At 38.7% G+C, this 20651-nt stretch overlaps 1 protein-coding gene across 2 annotated transcripts; it reads left to right on the forward strand.

The window, feature by feature from the left end:
* Positions 1–877: 877 nt before the first annotated feature.
* Positions 878–12823, forward strand: LOC143881722 (glutathione S-transferase DHAR3, chloroplastic-like). Of its 2 annotated transcripts, XM_077384973.1 has the most exons (6): positions 878–1153; positions 3075–3165; positions 3256–3399; positions 4317–4434; positions 9283–9423; positions 12584–12823. In XM_077384973.1, exons 1-6 carry the CDS (start codon positions 922–924, stop codon positions 12668–12670), a joined length of 813 nt encoding a protein of 270 aa, XP_077241088.1. In that variant the 5' UTR covers positions 878–921; the 3' UTR covers positions 12671–12823. The 2 variants fall into 2 exon arrangements, with proteins under 2 accessions (XP_077241088.1, XP_077241089.1); XM_077384974.1 differs by lacking the exon at positions 9283–9423.
* Positions 12824–20651: the final 7828 nt, after the last annotated feature.

Raw genomic sequence — 20651 nt, forward strand, 5'->3', positions numbered from 1 at the left:
CGTTTCAAGCGGATATTATCCGAATCCGTTTATGAGATATCCGGATTTAGGAAAAAGTGAATATTCTTTTTAGAAAAAATAAAATAAAAACAAAAATAGCCCAAACCCATTCTATCAAAATAACCAAAACCCATTCCATCATATACAAAAAAAAGAAGAAAAAACCCAAAGACCACTATCAACACTATCATCCATCCCCATCGCCTCCCCTCTCTCTCTCTTTGCCTTTGTTTTAAAAGGAAGAAGACGATCTCATATATTTTAGGGTTTGAGAGTTAATTTTGTGAAGAGAATGTAGAGTCCTAGTTTTAGGGTTTGAAAAATTCATTCGAGTAAGTAGGAGAAAAAAGATAAAGTGCTGCAATAAAATGTTCGAATTTACCGAATAAACAGATACGGATAATATCCGAATTCGAACAATATCCGACGGATACGAATTCGGTAATAGATATTAAATATCCGTCGAATCCGAATCCGAATCCGAATTCGGATAGTTTATACTGTAATCGAATTCAGATATAGCCATATCCGCTCCGAATTCGATCCGTTTACACCCCTAGCCGTCAGTGACATAGACCCAATGAGGCATCCTTGCAGCTAGTTTTTGGAAGAGACACCTTCACTTTAGCATTCAACTTAATCTTCAATTTGATGCGTACGGACAAATGGTGAGCCCAAAAATATACAAAGTGATTCTATCTTGTGTGACTGAGATGATCTACCCTCTATGAGGGTGATTGATATTAAATAGACCCGATGGATGGTTAAGCAAAGATCCACAGCGGCCTAGCTAAAAAATCAATGGCCCCGATCATCCAACGCCTCACCAAAAGCCTAAGTGGTTTTCTTTCGAGAAAGATCTGGAAAAATTATATGGTAACTAGAAGATTGTCCTAATTGAGTGGCCCGTGGCCTTCACAAATGTCGACCGCCAGCACGGCACCCGCGGCTTTATCGCTCCCTTCGTCTCTCTTGGCTTTCTCCACCAAACGCATAGTTCGGACCCCCTATTTCTTCCAAAATTCGCCCCCTTTCCGTCGCCTAAGCCATTTTGGACGCTCGAAAAATCGCCTTGTGACAATGGCGGCAATCTCCGACCCCCTCGAGTTATGCGTTAAAGAGTCCGTCACAACTCCCAATAGGCTTGGCGACTGTAAGCTTTATTTTTCCTGAACCCTAAACCCTAACTCTCTCTCTCTCTCTCTCTCTCTCTCTCTCTCTGAACTCTCTACTACCAAATTGAATGGTGAGGAAAATTGATTTTACAGCTTTAATTTATTTGAGTTTTCCCTTTTAGGGTTTTCTATATTTGTGGTATTTGTGATATGTGTTCATTTGAGGCGGTTTTCTTGCAAACCAACACCACAATTCACTTCTCTCTCTCTCTCTCTCTCTCTCTCTCTCAAGATATGATATGTTATTTTTTCCCCTGTTTTATTTTCATTTCTATGAGGATTGGATTTGGTTTCTTCAGGAGTGTCTTTGTGAAGATTAATACAGGGCTACTGATATTGGCACGGCTATTTTTTATTAATTGCAATAACTCTCCTTGTCTTTTACTATTTAACCATCTGCAAAAGGTCATCACAATTCCCAAAAAATAAGACTCACAGAAAAGACAAGGTGAGTTAGTGCAATTAATAAAACATGGTAGTGCCAGTATCAGTAGCCTATATTTAATGGGTAGATGCATAATTTAGTGTTGGATGAAGAATTAGATGTATTGAGAACCAGATTGGGTGTTTGGATGAATGGCAGAGAGAAGGACACCAGGGTTGTGTTTCAGGGTCTGTATTAACCTGCCTTACACTCTCACAATCAATAAAAGAAACAATGGCTCTGCATAGAAGAGCAACCTCAACACAATTGTGGTGCTTCTCGGAAAAATGGGGACTAAACTTTGTAATTAAGAGAAACCTGTTTGGTTAACATATTGGTTGTGTTTGGTCCTTTGATACGCTCATTCGTATATGACATCAGTTGCAGTCTTCAAATTTTTGTATTCAGGATAGAATGGAACAACAATTGCTAGTCATAATTATTCTAGATGAGCCATGACAAAACATGTGAAGGATGAGCTGGATGACGTGTGTAATGCTATGATATTATTTCCTGATTGCTGGTTATGGCGCTTTTGTCCTCCAGTCATGAAACTTAAATTCATGAGACCTAGAGTAGGGTGAATGAGATGAAGGGGCAAAAGGGATGAAAAACATTGACACGTATTGAACTCTGAAGAGGCTACTTAATTGTATTTAGTTGTCTTTAGCATCGTACTATGGTGTAACTGACCTACTACTTCCGTGCGGCTCTTGTTCTGAGATCCCCAAGTGCTTGATGTTTTGGGTCATAAATTGGCATTTTCTGCCTTCTATTGATGCTCCCAGTCTTGCTTTTGTGCTACTTCTATTAACTAATCTATTGAATATCATATGCTACCTTTGAGTTACCCAAAACTGAACGGAACTAACTCCCAAGGCTAGCTGAAACATGCCATCGTATAACCTATACAAGAAGCAATACAGTTTTCTTTAACATACCAAAAAACTTTTTCAACTTATTACAACTCTAGGGCAGTGATAAATAAGTAGCGGCGAGCATCTCCTTCCCGTCACCCATACAAGAAGCTGTAAAATCTAATATTTGATTAACCAATTCAAACCCGCGAATGACACTCTTTCCAAATTCATTCGCGCACTGCCTTGGAAAGATGAATCTTAATTCTCAATTTTGACTTGAGCAAGAAAACCATCACAAAAGACCACTCCATCATTGGCAAATGGTAGATGAGAGCTTATATTCCATCATTAGCAAATGGTAGATGAGAGCTTAGATTCCCTGAATCAGGGCTCCTAAATCCCACCAAATGTTATAATTATAATATTTCTAAAGTAAATGGCTTATATTTTCAAATACTGTTTGTGTGTGCATGCATGTCTCTTCCTGTTATAGTGCAAATCTTTTCAGCCTAAATGCTCATTTACAGCTTATTAATGGCCATAAAATCTAAGATAGTGTTTTTGCATCCGTGTAAAAGAAAATGATGTTAGACTCTGCATTCTCTCTATTTTCAGGCCCCTTCACACAAAGGGTTTTGCTAACTCTAGAGGAAAAACACCTCCCTTATGACGTTAAGTTGGTGAATCTGGCAAATAAACCAGAATGGTAAACATTTGGACCTAATCATTCTGACTTGAAATGTTATTTTTATTAGCAAACTTGTCCTTACAGTCATTTTCTGATTGCTGTGGTTAGGTTCCTAAAAATCAATCCAGAAGGTAAAGTTCCTATAATCAAACTAGATGAGAAGTGGATTGCAGATTCAGATGTTATCACCCAAACATTGGAAGAAAAGTTCCCTGATCCACAGTTGTCTGTTCCACCTGAAAAGGCCTCGGTGTAAGCATATTAAACACATTTTGTATCTTAGTGCCCATTAGATTACTGCCCTTTCCAGGGAAATAAGGATGAGAGACAACAGTGGTCGGCATTTTTTATGTTTGATCCATGATTATTAGGAGTGCAACTCGGGTCGGTTCAACCCGAAAAAAAGTCGGGTCGGGTTTGGGTTGAGTTTTCCTAACCTGGTTTGAGGTCGGGTTCAGGTTGAGGGCTCGGGCAACCACCCCAGTGAAACCCGAGATTTTTTATCATTTTTTTTTTAGTTTTTTAGTTTGTACATTTAAAGCTTAAAAACTCGGGTTGGGTTGGGTTTGGGTTGGAAAAAAGGGTTTCTCAAGTTGGGTTCGGGTTGAGTAAATGGTTCCTCGGGTCTGGTTCGAGTTGGCCTCAACCCAACCCGAGTTGCACCCCTACTGATTATAGCATTTCTTCTAAATGAGTATTGCAATTCAATGCTTTCCATAATTGTTCCCACTTGCTGCTTCATATTGCCTCTTTTTCCTATTCGAACTCGTGAAAATTATCACACTATTGTACCATTATTATGGTCATGGGAAAAAATTTCAGTGAAAGCATATCTTGCATTGTTTCTTAAGGCATTTTATTCATATCATCTTCTATACATAGCATGCAATTCAAGTATAATTTTGGCTATATAGTGTGGATGCTTTGAATATAAATTTGGCGTTCTGAAGAGTATTTTTTTATTTTTATATCATTTATAGGATGTTTTCCTTTTTATTCTCTGTCTGTACTACGACTATTAAATGTGTTGGAAAGGGAAATTCTATTACAGATCTTACCTCGATTGGATTTTTTTAATTGAGATCTCAAATTGCTATGCCGAATTTTGCTATGTAGGATATATTGGATTCATTTTTCAGTACTAATTTTTTTGTTGTTTCCAATTGCAGTGGGTCAAAGATATTTCCCACTTTTATCGGTTTCCTCAAAAGCAAAGATCCTAATGATGGAACAGAGCAGGCGTTGCTGAATGAGCTGTCTTCCTTTAATGATTATATCAAAGAAAATGTGAGTCTTGATCCATTCTGCTGTTTCTGCCATCTCTGTGGTGTGGGAAAATATCTTTATATATGCATATAATTATCTTTTTTCCTTCTTCAGTAAGAATTCATTTGATGCATATAAAACATTTAGAAAAAGCATATCTGCACAATCAGGGACTGTTAACCTTATGCTTTTGTTTATCTGTTACCAATTTTGCTACTTATCCATCTGTGTAAATTATATCTTGGACACACCATCATAAACACTCTTCCTTATCATTATCAATAATATTTCCTTGGAAAGAATAGCACTCTTTCTGTTCTCCTTGCAGACCTTATCCTTGACAGCTTTCACTCTGTCAGCAAGATGATCAATTCCTTGCAAAGGATCAAAGTTTCTGAAGTCCCAGCATTGTTCCCTTGCTTCAGATATCAATCTTCACAAACCTTTAGTTCCTTAACTAGTATCCTTGCATTTAGATGTATGTTCATCTTGTAAATATCTTTTATAAAATGGGACCATAGTTTCCAAACTCCCCCGTGTCATCGTGGACTCCCCCGAGTCGACTCCCTTTTACTTTGGCCTCGTTCTGCGTTCCGCATTATGTCCTACAAAGTCAATAAAAACTACTCTCGAGTTATGACCGCATCAACTGAGTACTCAGCCACGTCAACCGAGTACTTGACCGCGTCATGCCGAGTCGGCTAGGATTTTCTTCTGCCACGTTTTGACCCGCATCCACATTTTGAGGACAATCAAAGTATCCTCTTCCACCATATTATTGTTTTTCATTATTGCATCATTTGAGTAAGAAATATCAACCACGACAATGCCAGTTTCCACGACTTCACTGCTAATAGGCAAAACCACATTATCCAAGACTGCAGCAGCCTTGGGCTGGGAAGGTTTTCTCCACCTACTTTCTAGTGGTATCATGGCTATCACAGTCATTTTCAATCACCACAACACTTTCTTCCTCTTGCTGAATCAAACTACCACCATTAGTATTCATTCCTTCTATAGCAATCAACCCAGTTATGGTGTTACTACCATTATTCTTCACCCTGGCAGACTTGATTGCCTATGTTTGTAACGGCATCTTGAATTACAAGATTATCATTCAATCAAGAAATAGAATTAATATTGACAGTTCCAACAATCTTATCATTAATGATATTTTTTCCTTTAAATTTTTTTGGGAAAGATGCTATAGTAAAAATTGGACTCAACTTTTTTTTTTGAATGGTAACTAACAACTTAATTTAGAAAACAAATTCTCCAGTTTTGTTTCTAATATGATTATGACACCAAGCTTTCTTCTTTTGACAAGTTCTTCCACGGCTCTTCTCTTGTCCTTTGTTCTCAGCATCCAAACATTCCATTCTATGACTTTCATGCCTAAACATCTTTATACCCCCAATGCAATTCTCAGTGCCACATTCCCTGCTATTATAATTGATATCACTATCTCTTCACCGCATCAGCCAAGTTCCTTACATCCTCCACCCCATGCTGAATACTCTCAACTTCCTCTTTGCTAGTTTGGATCTTCCATTTGCCTACCCATTGTTCATTTGGTGCAGATCTAATCTGTAATATGTCCAGGTGGAAGGGGATTGGGTTGATTTGACGATCTCTCCATCCAGGTTGCTCACATCCTTCACTCTCTGCTTTAAATTATTGGCTTCTTCTTTAATATGTTGAATCTTTATATGCCTATCCAACTCTCCATTGGCAGGAAGTGAAGAATTGCAGAATGAATTCAAAAAAAAAGAGCCAGTATTAGGGGTACATTGTGTACTCATGATCTGCACTTCTGTATCTCGTCCCGCCCCAACAACCCGATAATACTTCCCAACTCATCACCTTATTGTGCTTCTGGATGCTTCAACTGCCCCATCATCCCTATCTGGAGTTCTGAACGCTGTTCTTTTCCATGGCCTTCCTCTTAAAAATGTTGTATCTGGATCTTAAGAGTTGACTTGTTCAATCATTGCCTCTTCATCGCTCCTAGGGATTTCTTCATCCATCTGATTCAGTCCAATTGATTCACCTGATGTCCTGCTGTTGCACCCACTACATTCACGGGTTTTCCCTCTGCTGAACTGCCTGTTCATTTGGACAGAGCCATCGATTCAGACCAATTTTCCATGCCTTTTTAAGTTTTAACCAGATTTTTTCATTACATTTACTGGTTTATCCCTGCCAACTCTTGTAATCCTTCTTTTATCCATTCTGCTGTTTCATTTCCTTGTTTTGTCCCTGAGGAACTCAAGAACCCCTGACTTTTTCCAAAATTAAAGGCATGTCCATACTCCATACTCCACTCCATACACTTCTTACTACTCGAAAGCTTCTGCTCTTCTTCGCCTCACCAGACTTTACTCTTTGTCACCAACTTATTCTCGGGTTGCCCTGAGCCCAGGCCATTTAATTTTATCTGCTTTCTGCCCCATAGATGTTCCAAATTGCCATTTAACTCTTCATTAGACACCTTGTATGCACTCAGTTACTCACCCATAGACATAATTACAATTGTACCCACTGTCTTATCCTTTGTAGTGTAGGGACAATATGTGGTTGGTATGGATTGACCTTGCGCCAATTCTTATCTCTCCCCTATGGATTGACCTTCACCCTCAACTTTCTTCCAATCTTGACAACATGGTTTCAAAGGCTATTGTTTTTGGTCTCCTCCCATTTTCGTTGCTGCAATCTGCCCTATCTGGTCCCAGGTACCTTCACTTCAAACCACCGATACATTACATCTCTCCACAACTATCAACCTCAGTGATGCATGGAGACAGGTCATTAGTGAGCACCCTTGCTCAGGTGTGCTCCATATCCATAGTCTCCTTGTCTTCACAAACATCTCTACATCTCTAATTTCACCAAAATAGAATCGCAAGCCTTCACAGTTGATATATCTCAAGCATGTGGAGGATCCTAATAAACTGAATCCTTGTCTCTCTACATCCATTTAATGACCCCAGAGACAGCGGGGATAATAAAGACAACTATTATCCTAAAGATGCAAGTCCTACAGTTTGGATCTCATAGAACTCTTCTTCATTCTTAGCTAGAACAAAGCCTCGTTGTTTAGATTTTGACATGAATAGGGGATGATAGATTCCACATCCTGGTCACCCATCTCTGTCTCTCGATGACTTTCCAATTATAAATTCCAGCCTTCCCAATCAAGCAGCTCCTGAGCCTTTTAGTTCTTTAGTCAGCCTCTCTCCATGCCAGCTCCATAGGCAAACTATATCTTTAGAGGACTGCTCCATCTTTTCCCTTCCCACAGACCACAGTTTTCATTTCCCTGGGCTCTTCATCCCTACAGCTATCTCAACTCAACTCAACAAAGCCTTTGTCCCAAACTATTTGGGGTCGGCTAAATGAATCCTTTAGTAAAATTCATGAAAGAAAAAAATTCATGAAAGAAAAAATCCCTGGGCTCTTCATCCCTACAGGTATGCATACCAGTATATCACTCTTGAGAATTTATATGATGGGTGGCCGTGAAAACACATGAAGTCTAAAAAAGTAGGTACGACCCACTCGATATGATGATCCAAACCGTTCATCTGTTTGGGCACAACGTAAATAGGTTGTGCCCCAAAAATCATTTCCATAGGATGATCCTAACCCTCTGACCTGAACTGATCTGAATATGGAGTGCCCCAACAATCATTTATGGAATGTTCTACAGATCGGAGGGTTAGGATCATCCTATGGAAATGATTTTTGGGGCACAACCTATTTACGTTGTGCCCAAACAGATGAACGGTTTGGATCATCATATGGAGTGGGCCGTACATACTTTTTTAGACTTCATGTGTTTTCACGGCCACCCATCATATAAATTCTCATCACTCTTTCCCATATTCCTTCCTCTTCTAACTTCCTTGATATTGCCTCAGTATTTTGAGGTTTTTCCTGAGTTTGGTCCCCGGCACCTCCTATAGTCTGCCCAAAAGCCATATTTAGGGTGTCCACACACAACAGGTCGAACCTCCTTCCCTGTGGTTGATAAAATCAATATGTGGGCTTAAAGTCCATCCTCCGTACTTCACCACCTTCCAAAACATTCTGCTTATTGATACTGTTTTCCAGGTGTCCATCATATCTCTGATCTCCAACCCAGTGAGTGAACAGATCACTCCTCGCTATCAGACAAAGTGAGCCAAGAGTTCTCTCCAGGATGTTTCTGTAGTGGTAGAAGTGGTGGGAATGTGGGACTAATGCTCGTATCCCAAAAATGCATACTCAGTGTTTGTGCTTAACCAAGGAAGTGATTGGACTCAATGTCACGACATCCTATTATTAAACCCTGAATAGTGAGAGTAAACTGATCTTAGAGCACCACTTCCGACACGGCAGGTCTACCTAGATAAACCCATAAACTAGTTCTAAAGCTTGAATGCCTCCATGAAAAATAAAATCTGCAAAGCTTCAAATAGTAGTTCGTATAATCATTGAACTTATAAAACTTGTGGTAACTTTCAAATCTTTCTATCCTTAAAATTTTAGATTTTAGTGAACTATAATTGGCCTTTTACTAGTAAGATTTGATGTTAATAAATAATGGGTGAGGGTCACTCAGTTTCCAACTTATTCATCACCATAATACTCTAGAGTTGTGTGCATAGTATTGGTGGAATGTCAATATGATTTAAAAGCCGTTGGGTTCCTCCAGAAGGTTTTCTCAATAGGAAATCTTTATATGTGTATTTCCTATTTCGCTATGTTTGTCCGGAAGTACAGGCTATTGCATATGCAATGGTGAAGAAATTATACTGTACAAAGGTCTGATATCTGGTATTTTTGAACATTTATATATGCCTAAGTATCTTTTGTTTCTTCCTTAAGGGTCCTTTTGTCAATGGGAAAGAGATTTCTGCTGTGGATCTGTCTCTTGGACCTAAGCTTTACCATATGGAGATTGCTTTAGGTCACTATAAGAAGTGGGCAGTTCCAGATTCTCTTCCTTATGTATGGTCTTACATGAAGGTATGCCCAAATGTCTGGTATATTGTAAACTTTCATCACATCAATGCATGCACTAGAACTCATTTCGTGCCATTTTTTGTGGATTGAGTTTTTTCATCACCAAATTCTCACACAAAAGAATATGATTTAAGCTTCAGTTGTTTCTTCCCGATTATTACTGTGAAAGTTCAAAAGCTTGAAAATACTCTTGAAAGAGGCCTGAGCTTGAGTCAACTCAAAACTCAATTGATACTTGGCCAAGTCAATGAATTTTCAGGCTTTTAGTCTAAAATTGTAATACATCCAGAGAACTAATAATTGGATAAGAGTAGACGATCCAACCATATGAAAACCCAATTTACATTATGAAAACCTAATTTATGATGTGTTTCTTCCCGATTATTAGGAAAAGGTTTCTGAGCTCGAGCTCAGCCTGAACTAGAGCTCAAAAACACCATCTCCCATAGTTGTTTCACTCATCCAACCCATTCATTCTATAGGTTATGATTAGGATTATGATTTCTGGTTATGGTTAGGATTATAGATTATGGTTAGGGTTGTGATTTATGGAGGTTTAAAATGGATGGCTAGAAGATATGCTTCTATAGATCGAATGGTTAGGATTATGGTATGAAGATGGTATGTTAGGAACAACCTATCTATGTGAGCTGCTATAGAATGAATGGATTGGATGAGTCAAACAACATGGAGATGGTGTATTTATAGTGCTCTAGCTCAGGCTGAGCTAGAGCTCAGAAACCTCGCCCTCTCTCTCTCTCTCTCTATATATATATATATATATATATATATATATATATATATATATATATATATATGAGAAAACGGTTCCTACACATATGTGTAGAGAGTTCTCTACACACTAGCTTAAAATACAGTGGGGGCCCACATTGTTTGGGTGATCCAAGCCATCCATTTTAAAGGCCCTCACATAGATAGGGTGTCTACAAAAAATCAGATCCATAGGATCATCCCAACCCTACGATTTGTGGAGGTAAAATGGATGTCTTTAGACCTTCACAAATTAGTCCATTTTTTGCCTCCACAGTTCGATTGGTTAGGATGATCCTATGGATCTGATTTTTTGTGGACACCCTATCTGTGTGAGGGCCTTAAAAATGAATGGTTTGGATCACCCGAATAATGTGGCCCCCACTGTATTTTAAGCTAGTGTGTAGATAACTTATCTACACGTGTGTAGGAACCGTTCTCTCTCTCTCTCTCTCTCTCTCTCTCTCTATATATATATATATATATATATATATATATATATATATATAAAACAGTTCCTGCGCTCGAGCGCAGATAAGCTTATCTACGCTCGAGTGCAGAAAACATGGTCGGCCCACATTTTTTGTGTGATCCTAAGCAGTCATTTGAAAGGCCCCATCATGGATGGGGTGTGTACCAAAAATCAGCTCCATTTGATCATCCTAACCCTTCCATTTGTGGGGTGAAAAAATGGGCAGATTTGTAGGCAACAGTAAGATGATCCAATGGAGCTGATTTTTGGTACACACCCCATGATGGGGCTTTTCAAATGAATGCTTAGGATAACCCAAAAAATGTGGGCCCACCCTTGTTTTCTGCACTCTAGCATAGACAAGCTATCTGCGCTCGAGCACAGGAACTGTTTTCTTATATATATATATATATATATATATATATATATATATAGAGAGAGAGAGAGAGAGAGAGAGAGAGAGAGTGATTGCGCTCGAGCGCATATAAGCTTATATGCGCTCGAGGGCCAAAGACATGGGTCCCACATTTTTTGTGGTGATCCAAACCATTCATTTGCAAGGCCCCATCATAGAGAGGGTGTGTACTAAAAATCAGCTCCATTGGATCATCCTAACCCCTCCAAAAGTGGAGGGGAAAAATGTGCAGATTTGTGGCAAATGGTGTCTGACCATTTTGCCCTCCACTTTTGGATGGGTTTGGATGATCCTATGGAGTTGATTTTTTGTACACACCATATCTTTGTAAGGGCCTTTCAAATGAATGCTTTGGATCATCCTAACAATCTGGGCCCACATGAGTTTTGCGCCCTCGAGCGCATATAAGCTATATGCGCTCAAGCACACAATCATTTTCCTCATATATATATATATATATATATATATATATATATAAATATCTATATATATATATATATATATATATATAGAGAGAGAGAGAGAGAGAGAGAGAGAGAGAGAGAGAGAGCGTTCATCTGAGCTATAGCTCAGATAAGCTTATCTGAGCTATAGCTCACAAACACATGTGGCCCCACATTTTTGGGGGATCCAAAGCATTCATTTGGAAGGCCCTTCCACGGATACGGTGTGTACCAAAAATCAGCCCTGTATGATCATCCTATTCCTAACCCAATCAAAAGTGATCAACAGTGGAGGGGAAAATGGACAGACAATGTGTGTCCATGTTTTTGCCCATTTTTTCCCTCCACAAATGGCAGGGTTAGGATGATCATAGAGGGCTGATTTTTGGTACACACCCTATCCGTGGAAGGGCCTTCCAAATGAATGCTTTGGATCCCCCAAAAAATATGGGGCCACGTGTTTTTGAGCTATAGCTCAGACAAGCTTATCTGAGCTATAATAGCTCAGGAACACTTTCCTCATATATATATATATATGGAAATGATAAATTCGCCTCCTTTTTTCACACGGGACAGCCAACTCCAGTCTACGTGGCAATTAGGGCTGTTGAATCCGTCCCATGTGAAGTAAATCAGCCCCTCTGCAGCCATAGATATACCAGATGTGGCTGTCCTGAGTAAAAAAAGAGGCGGATATATCGCTTCCCTATATATAATAGTATGAAATTGTAGTGCCACATTTTATTATTTTTAAATTTGTTACCTTTAGTTTGACAAAAGTCTCATAAACCATGGTATAGATACCCGAACGCCCACATTTTTGTAATTCCCAAATAATGTGGGGGCCAACAAGGAAAAATGACTTTTGAGGCAACAATTGTACAGTTTATTAGCTGTGACTTGTGAGTATTCTACACGCTTGTAATTCACAATTGCACGAGTTTGGGAATTACAAACATGTCCACAATTCTACAGTATATATTTTATTTCCCCCTTTTGTGTAGGCTTGTTTATGGTGCTGAATGTTCTTTAATCTTTACTATCAATTTCTTCATGTTTCAGTCAATTTTCTCCAAGGATTCGTTCATTAAAACACAGGCTCACCCTGAAGATGTCGTAGCGGGTTGGCGTCCGAAAGTTGAAGGTTAAACTTCACTCAACAGCCGAACTTATTTCCAAAGCATGGAGCGATATGTTTTGTGGCCAGAATGGTGTATTGATGCGAATGACTAGTGCTTACAGATTGTCTGTTTGGTATGTGCCATTATATTGTTTACCATATAATATAAATTGTTTACTTCATTAGCAGTCATTCTTTTTCTTTAGGCTCTGTTTTTTCAACGTAAAATAGGTGTAAAACAAATTTTATGCACATTTTAAGTGGAAAAAATGGACATAAAATTAAAATGGACATAAAATTTGTTTTATGCCCATTTTTTATGTCGAAAGAAACGGAGCCTTAGTGAAGATTTGGGTCTTGTCATGCAATTCTATTGCTAATTCCGCTTTTACCGTTGGTCTATATTTTTTATTTGATTGGCGTTAGTTTTTTTCTTTAATCCAAAATCCTACTTTTTAACCTCATTCTTTGATCTTAACTTTAAAAGATAGTTGTTACCCAAAATCGATCTAGACCATCATTTTCAACCTTGGAGCAAGTTGTAGCATGAATCCAACCTCTTAAAATTTTAGTCCCACATTAGAAAAACTTATCTTCATCCTAAGAATCTTAAATTTATATAAAGAAGACCATCTCTAGGCGCTAAGGATATACCCGGATGAGCAATAAGTTTGGAAGTCAATTGAAAACATGAATTTGAAGGGCTTGGGCCTGTAGCTCAATGGTTGAGGCTTTGTATGTCAACCTTGAGGTTGCAGGTTCGATCCTAGCTTACCTACGAAAAAAACATGAATTTGAAGAATACAAAAATTTTCCTTCTAAAAGCCTCCTGAGAACAGATTTGATCAGTCAAGCTTACCCAAGAATGCACGTTCAATATTTTGATGATATCAAAAGAAAAGGCCAAAGGAACCTCCACTTCAACTTAACATTGAGAAGTGTGTCTTTTAGATTTCTTTTAGTGCTTTGTAGAAGTACTTTTTGTCCGATTTTAATTATGCATGCTTTTTTGTTAAATGGAAATGCTTTATTAATGAGAAAAAAAGGCTCACAACTGAGGGGGATGAGAGAGAGAGGAGAACATAAAGGAAGCAAAAAAAAAAAAAAAAAAAAAAACCAAAGTCAAGGAGGCAAGAAGTCGAATTTCTCCGATGCCGGGCGATCGACTCCTGCCTGGGCGATCGATTCCTGCCTGAGCGAGCCTATCCGCTTCCCTATTGTCTCCGACCTCTAGTTGTGCTGAAACCTAACCAAGTGACCCTCCATAGTATCCAATCTCTCGTCTGGTATCTCTAGGGACCTTCAAGGGGATGTGTGACTTCTATCTAGCCACCTAATTATGTTAAGAGTCTCCCTCCACAATAGTCTTATCAAAGTCTCGTATGGCCAATATTTTGATGGCTTGGAGAGCAACCCTCACTTCCGCATCTCCACCCTCCAAACCAACAGGCCCAGAGAAGGCCCACTGGGTATTCCCATTCTTGTCTCTAAGAAGGCCCGTAATAATGGCTGGGCCCGGTTTGCCGAGACCCATCAGCATTTAGCTTCACCCAGCCATGTTCAGGAAGACTCCATCTGGGATCTATCACTACCTCTTGATCCCTAGCATATCTCTTCCAACATCGCTTGATATCCGTAGTTGAGTATAATCTTGAGTATAATCTGAAGCAAGGGAGAATTCTAGCCCAAGAAATAGCTAGTGCTATAATCTTCTCTAAGGAATAAGAGGCGCTTCTGACTCTATTTTTGAACGTGCGAGCATTCCGTTCTTTCCATAAGACCCGAGTTGTTGCCAATAGGGCAAGCTTCCATAATATTAAGCCTTTTCTAGGCCGGGGCGCAAAAAACCAAGAGTCCAAGAGATCGACATTATGCGTTGGGGACACCCAAGAGATTCTAAACGTGTCAAATATTTTAGCCCAAACAGATCTAGAATACTTACAGTAGAGAAACACGTAGTTTCACCCGCCTCCACGCCGAGGGCATAGTGATCTATAATAAAGCATTTGTCTGCAACGAAGATGGTCGATAGTCTAGATCTTTTCTTGGAAGTCTGTCCATCCCCAAAGCACGGATTGGCACTTCTTTTCTTGATGCCACTCTAAAGAGATCCGGAAACTTTTCCACAATTTTGTTCTTTGCATCAATTGGAGGAACCTCCTCTCTCCTTTCTTTTCACCAATCTAGGTGAAGCTCTGGTTGTCCAATTGGGGCAGTATTAGACTAATCAGTCACTTCAACTGACCAATTGAGTAATCCTCTGATCGGTTGGGCAGAGAAAGAAAACTTTAATTTGCCTGTAATTTGTCTTTATTTTCATGCAAACTCTTTTTTATTTTCTTTGTATAAGAAGAAACTATGGTCTAGGCGAGGGTGCTCCTCTTTGGATCATGGTACTTCTTTCCCATTGTATGGCTTTCAATTCGTTCAATTTAAGACATGTTAGAATGGTAAAAATAAATTCTTTTAATATAGTGCATCATCAGTCAATGTTTTGATTTGGAGTGCATTTTCTCTCTGATCATCTTCAATCAATGAGAGTTTCAGATAACGTGGCAGGATATCCAAAGAACATTCATAGTTGATTTATGTTAGAATATTGTTTGCATATTAAGATTATTGTGATGGGATTTTTTATGCTAATAGAGATTGACCTTTGAACGGGCGGGCGGAATTGGTGTCTAATCCCTTCCAATCTCGTGACCTAAGAAAGAACCTCTATGGGAGCTATGCCCTGTGTCCTACAGAGTTAAGCACGGGTTCTAGACCCTAATTTAGGTGTTAACTCTTCTTTAAATGGATTGGGTCTTTAGCTACATTTGGGTAGCCCCCTTGAGGGAAGATTTTTTGATCGTGATGCCTACTTCTGATAATCTTATTCAGATTTGGCCATTTGGGCTATGAACTTTTCGCCCATTTACAACCCTAATGTTAAGCAAGATCCAAAATTTACTTCTAATCAAATGGTTAAAGAGACATCAGTCGGTGATTTTTTAAAAATTTAAAAATATATATTTACTTTTTTTTACAATTTGTTAATTCTTATTTATACAAGCACTATCGAACAATAAACTTGTAGATTTACTTGTTGACTTGTAGGATAAGCTAACATCGGTGTAAAATATAGTGCTAGTAATTGGAAAATGAAATCTTTCGTAGTTTTCTTTATGCTCCCTCTTTTACAAACAAAACATTAGTCTTTCTTGACCAACCTCGAACACAGACTAAAGTTTTTGACTAATAGGGATGGGAGATCTTTTATTAATTTTTTTTTTTACCATGTGTTTCATCCTTTCATGAGTTTGTTCATTATGAGTTGAAAAACTCCTTCAAATAAACATGATTCGAAACCATGTGATGCTATAAATAGGGTGTTGAATGTGAGCGGTGTGGACAAATGCCGGTCGTAGATTCGCAATCTAAAGCCGGTTTGTTTTGGATTTTGGGAATCGACTTGCATCCCGAACTGATTATTGGACTCAATTGAACAAAATAATCAGTTTGGGTAAACAGACAATGATTGAGTATAGGGCTGCAACAGGGTCGGGTTTTTCAAAACCCTAGCCCAACCCTGGACCCCATTATCTCGGCCTTGACCCGCCTTGATCCTAAGTCAGGGCCGAAAAACCTCAACCCATTGCCCGCCCTACAGGCTCAGTGCTGGCCCTGGCCCGCCCTGATTGGAATTGACCCTAGTGCAAATACCTGTTAAGAGTGCCAAAAATAAAGCAACCACTTATCATATAGAACAAAATGATCAATAAACAGAGAAAGAGAACAAAATAAGACAATATGAATTCAACAACAGGACGGGCAACAGAGACAATTAATAATAATAATCTAAAGAAACATCAATCCAAGATAATAGAAAACATTAGCAAAAGAAACATGCACAGATGGTTCAATTCTATAATAGAAAACTTAGGGTCGGGCCGGGTCCGGATACCCGAAGCATTAACCCAGAACCCGACCTGACTCACCCGACCCAACTTGAGTCAGGGTCTAAAAAAATGAACCCTGACCCGCCCTCAGGGTTGGAAAATCCAGCCCTGAGCTCGGGTCAAGGCTGACAAGGACAAACTTGCACCCCTAATTGAGTAGATGGCATGGAAAAGCAAAAGTGTATAAACTTGCACCCCTAATTGAGTAGATGGCATGGAAAAGCAAAAGTGTATTTCTGATTATGCATTTCATTTTAGATTGGAAAATTTTCTTCAGTGCATCTAAGCCACTCAACTCAACTCAACAAAGCCTTTGTCCCAAACTAGTTGGGGTCGGCTAAATGTATTCTTTAGAAAAAAATCATGAAGAAGATAAAAGGAATCTAGCCAACTCTAATCCTGGTTTTAGTTGGGTTCTTCTACGTGGATCATTTTCTTCAATTCTATCATATCCAAGGTCATGTTCTCTGTTATGTTCTTAGCTATCAAGTCTTTCCTCAATGTTTCTTCCCAAGTTGTTTTCGGTCTGGCCCTACCTCTTTTTACTTCATCAATTTGGCATGAGTCGCCTCTTCTCACCGGAGCATCCAAAGGCCTACGTTGGATATGTCCAAACCATCTTAAGCGGTGCTCTCTCATCTTCTCCTCAATTGGAGCCACCCCACCTTTTTACGAATGTCTTCATTTTTAATTCTATCTAGCCTTGTGTGGCCGCACATCCATCTAAGCATTCGCATTTCCGCTACACTCATCTTATGCACATGCTGCTTCTTGGTGGCCCAACATTCAGAGCCGTACAGCATGGCTGCCCTCACAGCTGTCTTATAAAACTTTCCCTTCACATGGTTTTAAATTTCGTCGATCAACACCAAAACTGAAACTGCCAATACCTGAAACCGTACCTGATTTCGTCTGAAATTTCGAGAAATTCAACCCAAAAATCTCAATTTTTTAAAATTATATAGCCATTTTACCAAAATTTCTGAAATTTTAACTGAAATTTGGTATTAAATAAAATATTATTTTTTTAATTGTGTACTCGATTTCGGCTGAAATTTCGGTTTCGGTGAGGGCCAAAATGCATACCTAAACTGAAATTTAAAACCATGCTAAGACGCCAGATGATTGCACTTTCACTAGCTTAGCTGGTCGATGAATGATGCAGTATTATAATAAGAAGCAGCAGCAGATGATTGGGCTTTTAATAACTTAGCAAATTGATGACCTTCTCGGTCCGGAGCTTTCTTTCTTTAACAAAATTCCATCATTTAAAAAAATTGAGGGAGATCAAGATCATGGTCAAGTTTTGTCTCAAAGAATTAAGTCCGGATGTCTTGATAGAGCCACAGAAAGATGAAACATTTATGGAGTTTGAAAAGATGATGTGCAAGATAAGTTTAAATAACTTTGTTTAAGGGTGATAAATAGAACATAGAAACTACTTTTAAACCAAGCCTTCTTTGTTTGTGAGATTCTTTTCCTTTATTTATTTTAAATTTAGAATGTTGTTTTTTTTTTTTTTTTAAATCATCAAAACCATTGATCTGTTTGCTCGTGGTTCACCCATCCTAGATCCTAGGCGACTATTTGAAGCAATCTCGACAGTTCAAATGCCTGTTGTGAGATCAGCTTTTTGTTAATCATTTCTTAATTACAACCTTTGGGTTAGTTGGCCTATGACCCTTCCTCATAATGCCCACTAACTCAATGGTTCAGAACATGCTACGTGCCACATGTAAAGTGTTGATTAAAGGGAATAGTAACCTAGTATTCTCCGGTAAAATGCTAGCCAAATCCCGTTCTCTTCTACTATTCATCTCTGTTGGGACCTCAATGTTAAAAAAAAAAAAGAGAGGATGGTCCCATCTTGCAACATATATTTAGGAATTCAGAAAATGCCCCAGCATATCGGCATAGAACAGGTCATGCTGTTTTTATTTTTTTTTATTTTTTTTTTCATTTGTTTTGTAGTGAGAAAGCTACATCCAACTCTCACTGTCATAAGATAGCGTTCATGCTTGTGACATTAGATGATATTAAATAGAATTAATGGCAAAGACAAAGAGGATCTAATCTACCGATTAGAAAAGTAAAATAGAGTTATCATATCATATTTCTAGTCCGGAAATCGTACTAAAAAAGCAAAGCAAATAAATCGAATCAAGGGTATAATGGTTTAGAATAGTGGAGACTCAAGCACGCGTGCACTTATTATATTATATGAGAGAGAGAGAGGTGGATGTCTGTGAGCGTGTGAGATTAGGTGTGCAATTTGGGTCGGGCTCAACCCGAACCCGATAGGTTTAACTCGATTTTGGCTCAGGTTGGGTTGGCCATCCCTTGCATTTGGTCTAGTTAGGGTTGGAAAAAGCCAACTGTCTTTATTTCCAGGTTGGGCTAGGGTTGAGGCGGGCAACCCGAACCGGACCCAACTTGACCTGAAGGTCCCAAACCCAATATGTATATTTTTGTTTTGTTTTTAATCTCTTTTTGCCCAGGACCAATCTTAATTCACATCTTTTTGTTGAAAAAATTTCTTTTGTAATTCTTTACATAAGGACTCAGAAAATACCGGATCCACCAGATTTGATAAATCATGTTGGACGGGTTCGGTTATGATTTAGAAATTCAAAGGTGGGTTGGGTTAGGGTTGGCCTTCTATGAAGGGAAGTCTCCCTCATTCTTGGCGGTTTGCACATTGATTGGATGGGATTTCGGATTGAGTAGAGGGATCTCCATCTCTTTCCAACACAATAAGAAGGCCGGCTCGACCAGCTTACGAGTGATGGAGCTTCTAGGACGACCATGGAAATGTTTAATTTCATCCCCCTTGAGAGGTGTATAATCTTCTATTCCTTGTTTTTCTTTTCCATTTATTTATTGGGTGTAGCTTGATCATCTTAATTGCCAGGTGTCTGCTTAAAGTTAAGCTGTTGCTACCTTGGTTGGGTTAGGGTTGGCCCACCCCAACCTAACCCAGCCCCAGAGAGAGAGAGAGAGAGAGGGGGGTCACGGTTGTGTTTGTTTTGATGCATAGAAAGTCGAGTTATGTACAGTGGGTAATGTCTGCCACTAGGAAATGTTGGGTCGGCCGCTGCACAGACAAACCTTTGTGGCTTTGTCTCGTCGTCTTCTCATTCTCTCTTCCTCCTAAGGGAGGCATGCGTGTGTGTTTGTATCATTCCTCGTCTCCATTCAAATTACAATTGCACCGATGTGGTAAAATCCAGACCGACTATCAAGGTGGAGACTTGGCATCCACTGGGCTCCATCTAAGTTGTTAGCATACGAATTTTCCAATTAGACATGCCTAAGCATCTTACAATTAGTGTCTTACGAAATATTTAGGAAAGTGACTGATATATTCACCCCTTTTTCTTCCCCGGGCTAGCCAACTTTAGTGTATTTATGACTACTTTTCTACACAAGTAGGGGTGGCCTAGGTAAGAAAAGGGGCCGAATATATCATTTCCCAATAATTATAGAGAAAAAGCCCATTTACTAATTGGATTCTTTGACATGAGTAATCAACAAATATTAGTGCTTCTAAATGCATTCCATAATTTTTGTATGTAACAAATGATGAATTTCTACGTAAAGTTCTCCTAAATGCTGAGTTGTGAATTTCGTTTCATTTGCCTTTTCGTTTTGGTAAATTTCGTTGTAGTATTTCGGTAATTTCGTTCGAAACTTTTTCTTCAGCTATGACGACCGAATTTTTTTAATAACTAAAAATATGAAAAAAAATCAAAAAAATAAAAAGTTGTTAAAAAAAATATAAGAGACGAAATGCTTGTGTTAACTAGTGCCTAACAAGATAAAAAGAATTTAGAGACGAAATAATGAGATTTTTTTATCGGCCTTGGGATTTAATAATGTTTGGACATAATAGAATTTATAAATTTTTAAAATTTGAAAAATACCCATCGTTTGGAAGTTAAGATACCCGATCCGATTTTTTCAAAATTTTTATTAGAATTGGAAAGTTAACTTTTTATCCTTTTAAAATTGGGTCTTGAAACTATTTTTAATAAATCCAAATGGGAGGTATTCCCTTATTTACTCGTAA

Source organism: Tasmannia lanceolata, unplaced genomic scaffold (genome assembly GCF_043159265.1).
Source record: "Tasmannia lanceolata isolate RefF3 unplaced genomic scaffold, GAP_Taslan_0.1 ptg000007l, whole genome shotgun sequence".
NCBI classification, from domain to species: Eukaryota; Viridiplantae; Streptophyta; class Magnoliopsida; order Canellales; family Winteraceae; genus Tasmannia; species Tasmannia lanceolata.